This window comes from Pteropus vampyrus, unplaced genomic scaffold, assembly GCF_000151845.1.
Source record: "Pteropus vampyrus isolate Shadow unplaced genomic scaffold, Pvam_2.0 Scaffold261, whole genome shotgun sequence".
In the NCBI taxonomy this organism is placed as follows: domain Eukaryota; kingdom Metazoa; phylum Chordata; class Mammalia; order Chiroptera; family Pteropodidae; genus Pteropus; species Pteropus vampyrus.
In genome coordinates this window covers 2611728-2626319 of record NW_011889042.1, presented here as the reverse complement: position 1 = coordinate 2626319, position 14592 = coordinate 2611728, and the positions used below count along the sequence as shown (strand labels likewise).

General features: G+C 34.8%; 1 protein-coding gene and 1 pseudogene across 1 annotated transcript in view; one reads left to right on the top strand and one right to left on the bottom strand.

The window, feature by feature from the left end:
- Positions 1 to 14592, bottom strand: part of HSF5 (heat shock transcription factor 5) — a 37258-nt gene that overhangs the window by 5391 nt on the left and 17275 nt on the right. The window contains exons 5-6 of the mRNA XM_011375114.1: positions 13738 to 14259; positions 11775 to 11952 (exon numbers count right to left, since the gene is read on the bottom strand). Of these exons, the coding sequence (XP_011373416.1) occupies positions 11775 to 11952; positions 13738 to 14259 (700 nt within the window). The remainder of the gene's footprint in view (positions 1 to 11774; positions 11953 to 13737; positions 14260 to 14592) is intronic.
- LOC111729435 lies at positions 10893 to 11011 on the top strand (annotated as a pseudogene).

Sequence of the window (14592 nt, the reverse complement as noted above, 5' to 3'; positions counted from 1 at the left end):
TAGCATTAATATATTGGCTCAGTGGAAAACCAGAGGAGAGTAGGAGAAATTAGGGGGATCATTTTATAAACTATATAAATGTCTAACCAATGTACTGTATATTTGAAACTAATTTTAAAAATAAAAAAGAATTGTAAAGAAAAAAATAGCATTTGGCACACAGCTTCTAGTAACAAGCATCTAAACATAGTTATTTTATTAAAGTGAGCTTCCTGCATTAGCAAAGCTACCAATCAAGGAGTTAAGAGTCTAGAGACCAATAAAAGTACAAAAAAGACACAGATTAGCATAGTGCTACTACTGGAGGTTTATATGACTTCGTTAAAAAAGAGAACCCTGCATACTCATCAGACAAGCGTTTGGGAATCACAGCAGCTGAGTTGGTTTGAAAGCTGAAAGGCCTTGAGGGATAAGGGCACTGCATCTACTTGTTCTGGAATGTTAATTCCTACTGAGAGCACCCTCTAGGGTTTGGGGGCTATTACTTTAATGAAATATCATCCATAATCCAAAAGCTACAAAATTCCTTTCTTGAGGAATGAACTGAACTTTGCTCTTAAATATTCAGTTTCCCTTAACTATAAATATCCCATCAGAACATAAAAGAGTGTAACTTCCACAATAATATTACTATTTGGATATATTCAGTTTAGAGTATTGTCATAGAAATGAGAGGAGCATGATTGAATCTAATTTACCTCTTGGTATTTTCAATCCATAAGGTATTTCCTGAAATCGACCTGTGCTCACAAGGCCTGCACACAGCATGGCAATGACTGCGATCAACAAAGTCCTTCTAACAAAATGCATATCTATTGAAATCAATACAGTGTGGAAACCTAACCAACTTGAGGTCTTTTATTTGAAAAAAAATTCAAAGAAAGTTTGAAGTGTGAAAAGATGCCCCTACTTAAAACAGGGCAGACAAATTTTCAAAATAATTCAATTACATACAGGTCCTGATAATTTCTGGGATACAGAATGCTCCTGTTCAATAGGATAATGAGCAACATAATGACATTCCAACATTTAATGTTAGAATTATAGTTTCAGAATTTGGGGCCAAAAGAGTCTTTACACGTGATTTATGAAAGTATAACGTATTATGAGAATTGGAACCTTCTTGAGGCGCCACTACTATCACTACTCTTAATGATAGTGACAATTGAAATTTAAGTAATACTTTAGGAATTTTACATTTAGTTCCTATCATTAATAGTTTAACCTTCTAATTTAGTATTTATCAAAATAAAAAATATCTGGTCATCTATAAGAACTAAACTGAATACTAGTCCATTGTGAGCCCTCCCCACAAGTATCTCCTTACTCTTTTAAGGGCTTCTCTGGTCATCAATGATCAGGCTGTGAAAAGATCAGAAGCTAAGAACAAGGACTTTTCAATACACAGTACAACAGACTGAATGTTTGAGTGGCCCTCCACCCCCAATTTATATGTTGAAACCTAACCCCTTATGTGACCAGTGTTAGAAGGTGGGACCTTTGGGAAGTGATTAGGTCATGAGGGTCGAGCCCTTATGAATGAGATAGTTCCCTTGTAAAACAGATCCCAGAGAGCTCTCTTGTCCCTTCTGCTATGTGAGGACACAGGAAGAAGGTGGCCATTTATGAATCAGGAAATGGGCCCTCACCAGACACTGAATCTACTGGTGCCTTGACTTTGGACTTTCCAGCTAATAGAACTGTGAAAAATAAATTTCTGTTGTTTATAAGTTACCTATTCTATGGTTATTTTTGATATAGCGGCCTGAACACAGTAAGACACAGAGTAGGCAAACTTTTTCTGTAATGAGCCAGATAGTAAATATTTTAAGCTTTGTGGGCCATATGGCCTCTATTGCAACTGCTCAACTCTGCTGCTGTAGTGTGAAAGCAGTCATGGATAATATGTAAATAAATGGGGGTGGCTGTGTGTTCCAAATAAACTTTATTTATGGACACTGAAATTTGATTCATATCATCTTCATGTGTCATGAAATATTCTTCTTTGATTTCTCCCCCAACCATTTGAAATGTAAAAACCATGTTTATCATGTAGGCCATATAAAAACAGGCAGTGAGTTAGATTTGGTCCAATGGCCCCAGTTTACTAACTCCTGTTTTAAAATCACATACTAGGATTGTAATCAAGAGAAATTTAATCAAAACAAAAGATTTCATCAAATAGAATACCGTTATAATAGTTGTTAAAAACGATCTTTTCTCCAAAGAAGATATACAAATGGACAACAAGCACATGAAAAGCTGCTCACATCATTAGTCATTAGGGAAATGCAATGAAAACCACAATGAGAACAATGAGAAACCACTTCGCACCCACCAGGATGGCTACAATAATAGTAAGTGGAAAATAACAAGTGTTAGAGAGGATGTGGGGAAATGGGAACCCTTGTACATTGCTGGTGGTGATGTAAAATGGTTCGGCTATTACAGAAAAAAGTTTGGCAGTTCCTCAATAATTAAACACAGAATTACCATATGACCCAGCAATTCCACTCTTAGGTATATACCCCCAAAGAAATAAAAAGATACTCAAACAAATACATATACAGATATGTTCACAGCAGCACTTTTCTGCCAAAAGGCAGAAACAGCCCAAATGTCCATCAGCAAATGAATGGATAAACAAATTGTGGTATATATATTATTTAGCCATAAAAAGGAATGAAGTTCTGATACATGCTACAATGTGGATGACCCTGAAAACATTATGCTAAGTGAAATAAGCCAGACACAAAAGTCACATATTGCATTTCATTTATATGAAATATACAAAATAGGTAAATCCACAGAAACAGAAGACAGATTGGTGGTTTCCAAGGGCTTGAGGAAGGAGGGAATGGGAGCAACTGCTAATGTTTGTAGGGTTTTCTTTTAGAGTGGTTAAAATGTTTTGGAACTAGATAGAGTAGAGGTTGCACAATATGTGAATGTACTAATGCCACTGCACTTTTCAATTAAAAATGGTTAATTTTATGTTACATGAATTTCATCTAAAATATATTTTTTGCTTTCAATCTGAAATGACCAAGCAAGAAGTGGACAGCAGAGAAGATGGCTACAAAAGAAAATTCATAAACAAATATATCTCAGTTTTCAATGTCAGAGCATAATAACGAGATATAGCACGGTATCTTTAGTAATAATACATACACCATACACAATTCTTGGTTCCAGCAGAATAGAACTGTGAAGGACACTATTTGTGCACCCTTATTAGACCTAGCACAGTACCAAGCCCAGGGCAGTTGTTCAGTAAGTACTCGTTAAAAGAAACCTGAGGGGTGGTTTGACTCCCCATATGTTCAAAACTTATCTATTGGTGGCTAATTAAAAGATTGCTCAGAGAGACAGGAAGTAAAATAGTTCTTTCCAGGGGCTAGGGGTGGGGAGAAATAGGAAGTTATTGTTTAATGAGTACAGAGTTTGTTTTGCAAAATGAAAAGAATTCTAAAGATGGAGTCGGTTATGGTAGCAGAAAATGTGAATGTACTTAATGCCACTAAACTATACACTTAAAAGTGGTTAAGATTGTAAAATTTATGTTATGTGTATTTTATCCCAATTTTTAAAAAGATTACTCTTTTCTAAGGATTTTTTTAAAAGTACATCAGTAAGATAACAGTGTATCTGATGGAGGAAAAAGCAATTCATTCACTCAACAAACAGTGAGTGCCACAGGTAATATTCTAAGTGCTGGGGATACGGCAATAAACAAAGTCCTCACCATCATGGAACTAACCTTCTAGAAAGGAAGAAAACTAATAAATAGAAAATGTCAAGAAGTGATAAGCACTACAGAAGAAAAAGAAAGATGAAAAATAGAGATTTAGGGAGGCTGGACATAGGGACTAGGGTGCTATTTCAAATAGTACGGTCAACAAGTTTTCTATGATGAACTGGCCATGTGAACATCTGGGTGAAGAACATTTCAGGCAGAGAGAACAGCAATATGAAGGCAGGAATATGTCTGATGTGTTCAAAGAATAGTGAAGAGATTACTGTGGCTGGAATAGATGATGGAGATAGGTGATAGAAGATGAAGTCAGAGCAGTAGCCAGGAGCCAATTCAGCCTCTTGTAGATCACAGTAAAAGTTTTTAGATTTTATTCTAAAAGTGATAGGAAAAAAAACCACTGGAAAATTTAATCAAGGAAATAATGCTTTAAAAGGATCACTCAGATTGCTGTGTGCAGAAAAGACCAGGGAGGCCAAGAGTGGAAGCAGGAAGACTGGTTAAGAAGCTACTGCAGTCACTTAGGCAAGAGACAGTAGTGGCTATGGTGACAGCATGTAAAGGTGATGAGAAGTGATCAGATTCTGTATCTGCACTGAGAAAGAGCTGACAGGATCTGCTGATGGGTTGGACGTGCAATGTGAGAGTAGCAAGTCAAAGACTATGATTTTTGAGTGATTAGAGGTGACTAGAAGTACTAGTTCTTGAAATAAGTAAAACTGGAGGGTCGAATATATTAAGTTTGGGACACCTATTAGACATCCAAACAAAAATGTAGCATAGGCAATAAGGTATGCAAGTCTGGAGTACAGAGAAGATTGAGATTTAAGATATACATTTAGGAGTTATCACAATAAAGATGATAATAAAAACAATGAGACTGGTCAAATTATCTAGGAATTAAATAGAGAGAGAAGAAAAGAAGTCTAAGAATTGAGCTGTGGGACTCATCAATATATAGCAGTCAGAGAAGATAAAGAAGATTCAGCAAAACAAACTGTGGAGTAGCCAGTGAGGCTGAAGGAAAACCAGGAAAGGGTGGTGCTCCAGAAGCCAAGTGAAGAAAGTACTTGAGGAAGCTTAAATTAGTCTGTTCAAATACTGCTGAGGTGCAGTAAAATGAGGACTGAAAACCTACCTTTGAATTTGGCAATGTGGCAGTCATCAGAAACCTGACAAGAGCAGTTTTACTTGAGTGGCAGGAATGAAAATCTGATTGGAAAACCTGGTTGAGATAAGGATACGCTTTCAAGAGCATTTCTCTAAGGGGAACAAAAAAATGGAGTAGCAGCTGGATGGAAATATGAATGAAAGAAGGGTAAAAGGAATTTCTTTTAACATAAAACCTATGATGACATATTTGTAGGCTGATTGGAATTATCTAATATAAAAGGTAAAATGTGATTATTGAAGAGCACAAGGGATAACTGTAAGTGTTGGGTTCACATGTACACAAAAGGGGATAGAATTCTGTATACAAATGGAAGGATTGGCCTTTTTCCACTGTAACAAGAGAAAAGGCAAGGTGTAGGGAGGGTTACAATAAGAGGTAGACTGATAGATTTGTTGGTGGGAAGGTATGAAAGTTCTAGCTGCTTCTATTTTCTCAGTAAAATAAGAAACAAGATCATAGCTGAGAACGAAAAGAGAGGAGGGGTGTTGGAAGTCAGAGTAGAGAGATGATATGATAGAGTAGCTTTGGAAAATGGAGAGCGCACTGACTAGGGAAATATTATAGGATTATTGGCAATACTGGGAGCTTATGTGAATTTAAGTGAGACCAGTCACTCGAAAATGATTTAACAGTAATACACAAAAGAATAAGTATTAGAAAAAGAATTACAGCTAAAATTCTATTGTTACCATGTACCATTAGGTACCATATGAAGACAGTTATGTATTATATCATTATTACCTTCATTTTACAGATGAAGTAACTGAGGCTTAGTAAAATTAATATTTCCAAGTTAATCATAGTAAATGGCAGAATCTGATTTTAATTTAGGTTTTCTAATACCTAAATTACTGCCTCTAACAGACAGTATATATAAATCTTATACTGACTTCGATTAAAGTCTCTTAATGCCACAGGACTATGTTTTCATAGACCAACTGTTAGGCTAAGTTCTGTCAAGAAAGAAAAATTTGCAACTTCATGAATTGTATGTCTGCTTACATCTTCATTACAAAAGCTAATGAAGTTCTAGCTTAAGCATAAGTCATTTATTTGCTTAAGCATAAGTCATTTATTTGCTTCTTGATCATACTAAAATGAAAATGTGATTAGATTTCATAATAATGCCAATATCTCACAACTCTCTGTATCACAGCAGGAAGCCATGGTCAATTAAGACTCATCTATCAACACCATTGACAGAAGGACAAGGCTTTGCTCATAAAAAAAAAAAAAAACCTAGAAAGAGTTAATAAAGATAATTAATGTGCTAATTATTTTATCAATTACACTTATATAACCGTAATATGTAGTGAAAGAGAGGAAATTATTATTTTAACAGCAAGCATCAGAGTTCCTCTTGTCATTATTGAGAAATACATCTTGACAGGTTGGGGGAAAATGAAGCCTCACAGACATTAGGAAATATAAGAGAGACCTAACCTTCTCTGCCTAAGTAAGACACAGAATTCAGGACCTGGGGAAAAAACAGGATAAAAAGAGACAGGAAAAGAAAAGGTATGGTGGAGTACAAGGAAAGATGACAACATGGCAAGAAGCCACATTGACTAGTGACAAGGAAAGGTAAGAAAGCGGAAAAGGCATTGAAGGCCTTTTAAAAAGAAAAATGCCTAATACTCCATTTAAATTATTTACAATATGTGAAATGCAAGTCTTTTCTATCTCCCTAAATCTTCAGAAAAGTGTGCTGCTACACGTACAAATGCCTAATGTAAAGTTTGGGGGAGGGGAGAAATCAGAAGAAGCAGGTAAGCACTGCATCTGGTATGCGTAGAGCAGGAAAAAAACAGCTTCAGGAGGTGAGAAATGAATGAACCTGGAATTAAGCAGAAGGAGAAACACCAAAATTAAAGCGACTATAAGCCTTGGAAATCCTCAGAAATCTTGGAAAAGAATTTTTGGTGTGGGATAAAGTTAGCTTGAGTCAATCACATCTAAACTTAGAAAGTAAATTTAATATTTGAGATATAAATATTTTTTCAAAACATTCTTTAAATCACTTGTTCCTATTGTTTTGAGGCTTTTGTATTCATACTGCAGGAACACTTCAAAGTATTTAAACTATTTTTAGTATTTTTGGATTTTTTTCAATTTAAAAAATCTAGGAAAATTTTAAAAAGGGGGTAAAAATTTCCCATACTCCCACTATTGTGTAGATTCATATACAAATTAAAAAGAAAAAAAGAAAAAAACCCTCTCTAAATCTTTAATTCTACTTTGCCAGAGGTAATCACTGCTACACATATATCAGTGCTATCATTTTCTTCCAGGCTTTTTTCTATAATTATATAGTATATATTTTCCTTCTTTTATTCTTCCTAGTAAGGGGACGTCCTAGACATATTATGCTGCAACATGCTTCATTCATTTAACATATAATGAACACTTACTATCTTTCTAAGTAACAACATATCAAGCTACTTAATTTTCTTAAATGGTTGCATAGTATTTCATTACATGAGTTTATCATAATTTATCTAGTTCCTTATTTCAGGCATATATGTTTTTTCCAAATTTTTGCTATAATAAGTAACATTATAGTGAACTCTGTAGGAGATTCCTAGGTGTAGAATTTGTGAGTCAAAGCATGAGCATTTTAGTTATTTATAGATAATGCCAAACTGCCCTCCAAAAGGCTCTACAAATTCATATTCCAATTATAGTGTAGAGGAGGTTCCTTTTTTCTTATCTCAACTTGAAGCAATTCTAAGAGGTGGCTCTAAAAAGGGTCTCCAGCTTTTCTCAAGTGCCTCTGACAGACAATGGGAGAGAGCTCTACAGCAAAGATCAGATTAAGGGTGTTAGCTTCCCAAATCTGAAGGTGATCTCAATATAGGGTGTCCTTGTGTTGAGAAAAGGGGATGGGCAAAGTACAGAGAGTAAATCAAATACCACACTTCTCAGGCTTAAAAACTACTTAAATGAGATCTCTGACTGTTATAACTCACATTTGGAATGACCAAAGGCAAACAAAACAAAAGTCTACCATATTTTAAAAAAAAGAACTGAATGCCAGAGAAATAACAAGTCTGGCCTGCTAGATGTGTAATTTTCAGGCTCTAAAGTAATCCCCAGACCCTTAGATTCACTCTAGCAGCAAGTACACAACAAAAACTGGATCGCTCCAAAGAAATGCATATTCCCCAAGGACCACTTCAACATAATAATTTGCGTATATCACTAGTATGTTCCTTTTTACTGCTGAGTGGTATTCCATTGTATGGAAATACCGTAATGTATATATTGATTCACCTTTTGATGGAAATTTGTAGTTGTTTTTAGAGTTATTTAGCTATTACAAATAAATCTGCTTTGTACATTCGTGTGTGTCTTTCCGTGGACATGGCTGGATTGGGTGGTGGCTGTATGTTTAACTTAATTTTTAAGAAACTGCCAACTGTCAAACTGTTTCCAAAAGTGGTTATACTATTTTTAACTCCCACAGCAGTGTATGAAAGTTCTAAGAGCCCCATCAACACTCGGAATGGTCATGTTTTTTTCCTTTTTAAAATTTTTAGCCATTCAATGGGGGTACAGTGATATCACACTGTAGTTTTAATCTGACTTCTCTGATAATTAAACATGTTAAACATATGCTTCCATGTGCTTAGTGGCCATCTGTATATCTTTGGTGAAATGTCTGTTCATATCTTTTCATTTTTGAGTTACATTGTAAGAGTTATTTTTACATTCTAGGTATGTCCATTTTGATTTATGTGTTGTCGATATTTTCTCCTAGCCTTTGGCTTGCTTTTTTATTTTCCGAATGGTATCTTTCAAAGAGCAAAAGTTTTAAATTTTGATGAAATCCAACTTATCAATTTTTTCTTTATCGATCATGCTTTCTATGTTCTAAGAAATCTTTGCCCACCTTAAAGTAAAAAAGCTTTTCTGTTATTTTTTTCAAGAAGCTTTATAGTTTTAGGATTTATATTTAGACCTGTAATTCATTTTGAGTTAATTTTTATGTATGGTGTGAGGAATGGGTAGACATTAACTTTTGCTGAAAAGACTTTCTCCACTGCACTGCCCTGGCACCTTTCTTGAAAACAAAATGACCACACTGTAAATCTATTTATGAACTCTTTGTTTCACTCACCTATATGTCTATCTTTTCACCAATATTTTGATTATGGTAGCTTTATGGTAAGTCTTGAAATCAGGTAAAGTATCCTACAACTTTTTGTTTTTAAAAATTGCTTTGATTACTCTATGGCCTTTGCCTTTTTTTTTTTAATTTCAGAATCAGCTTGTCATTAAAATAAAGTCTACTGGAATTCTGATTGGGATTGCATTGAATTTATAGATCAATTTGGGGAGAACTGTCACTTTAACATTAAGTCTTCTTATCCATGAACATGATATATCTTTCCATTTATATCTTCTTTAATTTCTTTCACCAAAATGTGTAGCTTTTAGTGCAGAGGTCTTAGACATCTTTGTTCAGTTTATTTCTAGGTATCTTATGATTTTGATCCTACTGTAAATGTTTGGTATTTTACAATTTCATTTTCCCATTATGTGCTGCTAGTTTATAAAAATACAATTGATTTTCATATACTAACCTATGTCCTGCAACCTTGCTAAATTCATTTATTTATACAGTTTTACTTCTTCCTTTCTAATCTTTATGCCTTTTATTTCTTTTTCTTGCCTATTGCAGTGGCTAGGCCTGCCAGTACAATATTGAATACAAGTGGTGAAAGTGGGCATCCCTGCCTTATTCCCAGTCTCTGGGGTAAACAGTTCAGTCTTTCGCCATTTATTATGATCTTCACTACACATATTTTATAGATGTTCATTATTATTTTGAGGGGTTTTCTACTATTCCTACTTTGTTGAGAGTTTTTATTGTGAATGAGTGATGAATTTTGTTAGGTAAGATTTTCCACATCAATTGAAAGAATTTTTCTCCTTTATTCTGTTAATATGGTTAATAACTGTTTAATATTTGAAAATCAATCAAGCCTTGCATTCAAGAGACAAATTCTACTTGGTTGTGGTGTATTATCCTTTTTAAACATTGCTGGATTCAATGGACTAGGATAGAGACCGGAAATAAACCCTCACATATATGGTCAGATTATCTTCAACAAGGATGCCAAGACCACTCAATGGAGAAAGGGCCGTCTCGTCAACAAATGATGGTGGGAAAACTGGACAACTACATGCCAAAGAATGAAATTGGACTCTTATCTTACACCGTATACAAAAATTAACTCAAAATGGATTCAAGACCTAAATATAAGACCTAAAATTTAAAAAGTCCTGGAAGAAAACAGTGGAAAAACTTCATGACATTGGACCGGGAAATGATTTCTTGGATTCCAAAAGCTCAGGCAACAAAAGCAAAAACAGAAATGGGACTCCATCAAACTTAAAAGCTTTTGTGCATCAAAGGACACAATCAACAGAGTGACTGAGTAGAATATTAGTTACATTGATTAATGTGTGACCTGGAACAAGTCACTTATTCTCTCCAAGTTTCCTCATCTTTAAAATGGTAACAATACCACTATCATCGAATCTGCTGTACGGCATAAAAATAGGTATGCAATAAATATCAGTTCCTGTTCTTTTCTAAACTGTCATCAAAGTTTATGTCATTGTTTTAAAAATCTTCAGTGATGAGAAATCTTAACTCTTTCATCATGGACTGGATCATACACTCAACTAAAAGTGACAGTGCAAGCTAAGTTTAATGAATGAGTGATCAAGATAGTCTAAAGAGTGTTTTGCAGAAAGAATCCAATGAGATAGAGCAACATTTTGATCATATCGCTCTTAGTTTACTTTTTGGAGAAATTCTCACAGAAGTTCTCAACATTTTCAAATCTTTATAGGTTAAAATTATGGCTTGACATTATTGATTAATTCTACAAAACTTGTGAATTGCATGCTTCTGACCGGTATGTAATTTGAGAATATTAAAGTTGTCCACTAGTCTACGGCCATGCTACTCTGAACAAGCCTGATCCTGTCTGATCTTGGAAGCTAAGCAGGGTCGGGCCTGGTTAGTACTTGGGTGGGAGACCACCTAGGAAGACCAAGTGTTGTAGGCGTAAAAAATAAAAAAGTAAGGTATTGTAAGATGACAAGGTCCTTGCAATCTGTGAGGTCAACCAAGGGTTGCCTCGCCTAAAAATAAATAAATAAAAAGAAAAAAGAAAGTTGTCCACTAGACTTTGATGACTTTAATCACATAAGAAACACATTTTATCAGATGTCACTATTTTCTTAAAAAAAAAAAAAAACGATTTTGCCCAATTTTCCTAGAAAGAGTAGAACCAACTGGATGTGCCTAAAACAATCACTAATTCTGGGCTCCTTCAAACCACAAGAAAAAAGTCCCACTAACACAGTCATACTTTATATTATCTTATAATGTGCTCAGCATAATGTCTTTAACATTCATTTAATTTTTCCTGCCGCCATTTAGGCGCATTCGCTCTTGTCTTATAGTCTGTTAATAAGAGAACAAATACATCTACAGTTACAAGTCTTTGGCATCTGAAGAAATTATTAAATTACCCTTCATCCTTGTCTTCTCCTAGTTAAGTAATCCAAATTCCTTTGCTTTTACTTAGTAAATTCTATCTTTTCAAAAGCTCAAATCCTTATGGGAAAAATTAGGGAAAAAAACTTTTACATACTTTACAAGAATAATTAAGAAAAAATATATAGTTGAAATTACAGTTATATAAAATAGCAATATGATAAGTAAACACAAGTCATAATAAATGAAGACCTAGAAAAATTGTTGTTCGTACATTAATTCTATACCATGTTTCTACTTCTAACATCCCAGAGCACAATAATCCTTACCAGGGGACTTTCCTTGCTGTGAGTTGCTTCTTCGCTCTCTGTATCTGGCTGGAGTGGATAAACCTGTGTCTTTACTAGGCTTGCTAGCAGGCCCCATTTCTGAAATAAGGAATCCCATCTGTTCTGAAGGCAAGATATTCTCAGTTGGACTGGTCTGGCATTTTATACTGGCATCCACCTAAAATGTTAAACCCACTCATTATTCTGAATTTCCCCTAAATATCTACTAAAAGTTATTTTATTGGAGTTCTATTATAGAAACATGATCTAACAAACATGCTTATAAAGATCCTTACAAATGATACAACCTTTGATCTAATCTGAATATTTGGTAGTAAGATGTATGATTCCCTATACATAAACCTTTGAAATGTATGTGAACCCAAAACATTTACTTATGCTCAGAGGAAGGTCTACCATGAAGCTTGTTGATTTTTTTTTTTTTTGGTAAAATTCACACAAAAATTTACAATTGGTTGAGCTTTTTCTATTCAAACATCCCTTCCATCAGATTTTCCTTCTGACTGGTCATACTGGAATGGCCATAGGCCTAATCCTGTTAGATGACGCCAGTGGGGTTGTGGACACTTCATTCTACTAATTTTGTATTCTTCGTCTTAAAGAGGCCCTCAAAATTGGCTTACCCAGTTCAGCCCCTATAAAATCTAGGTCTGCCCTGCTTACGAGACACAAGTTTCTTCCTTGGAGTTCCTAAGTTTTCTTTGGAATGTTAAATCCCTGTCCATGTGTGATGGTTAGCACTCTGGACTCCGGAATGCTGAATCCTTCTTCAAGGTGACCAACTTCTGAAATACTCTACTCCTTCATGAATTTATTTTAAAATGAAACTATGTACTTAAATAAAGCTGCAAGTTAAAATCATAGCTTTCAAAAGCTGTGATGTTCAAACATATTTTCTAAAGAAAAAGCAACCATGTGAATACAATTTTAAGTTATGAAATCTCATATTTTAGATATGACTAGGCAAGAACAAAGACAAATTTTGTGTTGTTTCCATAGGCATATTTGAAATATAATGGGCCTATCTTCGATCTACTGAATTTATGTTATTTTAACACATAATATGCTGGGTCTCAAAAAAGACAATGAGTTGATAGAAATTTTAAGACATTTGGATCTAAAATTAGAGCTAAAAAACCACATTTAAAAAAACTGCCTAAAAGTTATTTTGGGTATCTCTACAATGAAGATATTTTCAGTCCCATTAAAGGAAAAAATATAAAATGAAAAATATATATATCAGGCTAAGGTCAAGGAAAAAATTCAAAGTAGCAAAAGAAACACTTATTAATTCAAAAAAATGATTGGAACTTGTATGTACTTTTAGAATCAAAGTTTACTCATTTTCTGGTCAAAAACTAGCAGCAATAAAGGAATTAGCCTCTACTTTCAGAATAAAGCAAGAGTCAGAGTCTTGCTTTAGAAATGTAGAAATTAGTAAGGAAATTCACAGTATACTCACAAATCAAATTAGAATTCAAAAATGCTATAAGAAAGTATAAAAAGACCTCCAACCACCTCCTTAATTCCATGCTGCAAATGGCTAGGAAGTCCTGTTATTATCTTTCAGATAAACCATCCCTTCTGAGTAGTGGAATTAATCAGTCAAACACACCTAGTCCATCCATATTAAAACAGGAAACAGGAAACAAAACTCAAGTCATGATTTTAACATGAATCTAAATCTTATACAACAATGCTCAATCAGACTGCCTCTCCAGAGGTTGACTTCAGACCACATAACAGAGTGAGAGGATGCTTGGGGGTTAAGGTTACTTCCTTCTGAATCTTTTGTGCAGAACCACTGGGGCATGATGCTTTTGGAAAGCACAATGACTTTGTATTAACCCCAAATAAAATCTGGACAAACTCTCCACTAGAACAGTCTTCAGCAAGAACTAGGTACTTTAAGCTTTATTACAATTTTTTCTTTTCCCCTTACCTGGTGTGTGCTGAATGGTAGCCCTTCTTGCACAAATACTACTGAAGATGGTGATGGATTATGACTTAGTTGCTCCTTCAGTTTGACATGAGCTTGTTGGATGGCTGCAGATTCCTGCACTGTAGTATTTTCAACAGGCTGAGCTGTGTGGATGGTATAGATGTACTCAGGTGACTGTGGTAGAGAGCAGGTAATTGCTTGTTCTGTTCCGACCACAAAAGATGTAATATCTGAGCCTACAGGAGTAAGTGGCTCCAGCTGGCTAGCCTGACTTGTGGAAGATGGATTGCTGTTGCTTGAATTAGCTAGGATATGTTGGCCTCTGTTAGACTGAGATGTTGGGCACTGATTCTCAACAGGCTCCACCTTTACCATCTCCAATTTAGGGGAGGAATGCAACTCATCTACTATCTGAAAAACAGCCTCTAGGTTTACTTCTGTCTTTTTATTTTCATCAGTAGCACTGCAAGGCCAATTAGAAGGCAGAAATTCAACTGGATAGGAGGATTGCATTGAAGGATTCTGGGAAAAGAGAAAATAGGACTGTTTGGATAGAAAATCAAATATAAGATTAAGGAGGAAAGCAACAACATTTAGACTGGTGAATGCTAAAAATAAATAAACTTAAAGCTCACTAAGAAAACTTAAAACGCCAACCAACTTTTCAGCAGTGGTAGCTTCACTTCTATTTTAACAATTACTTAGCAACTATTATATGTCAACCACTATGCCAAGTTTAATACTGGAAAGGACCGATAATTCTCAGGGTTAAAGTATACAAAATCAAAAAGCTATACCTATTTGCTTATAAAATGTCTATATACCAAATTCTTCCATAAAGGTTGACAAACAAAA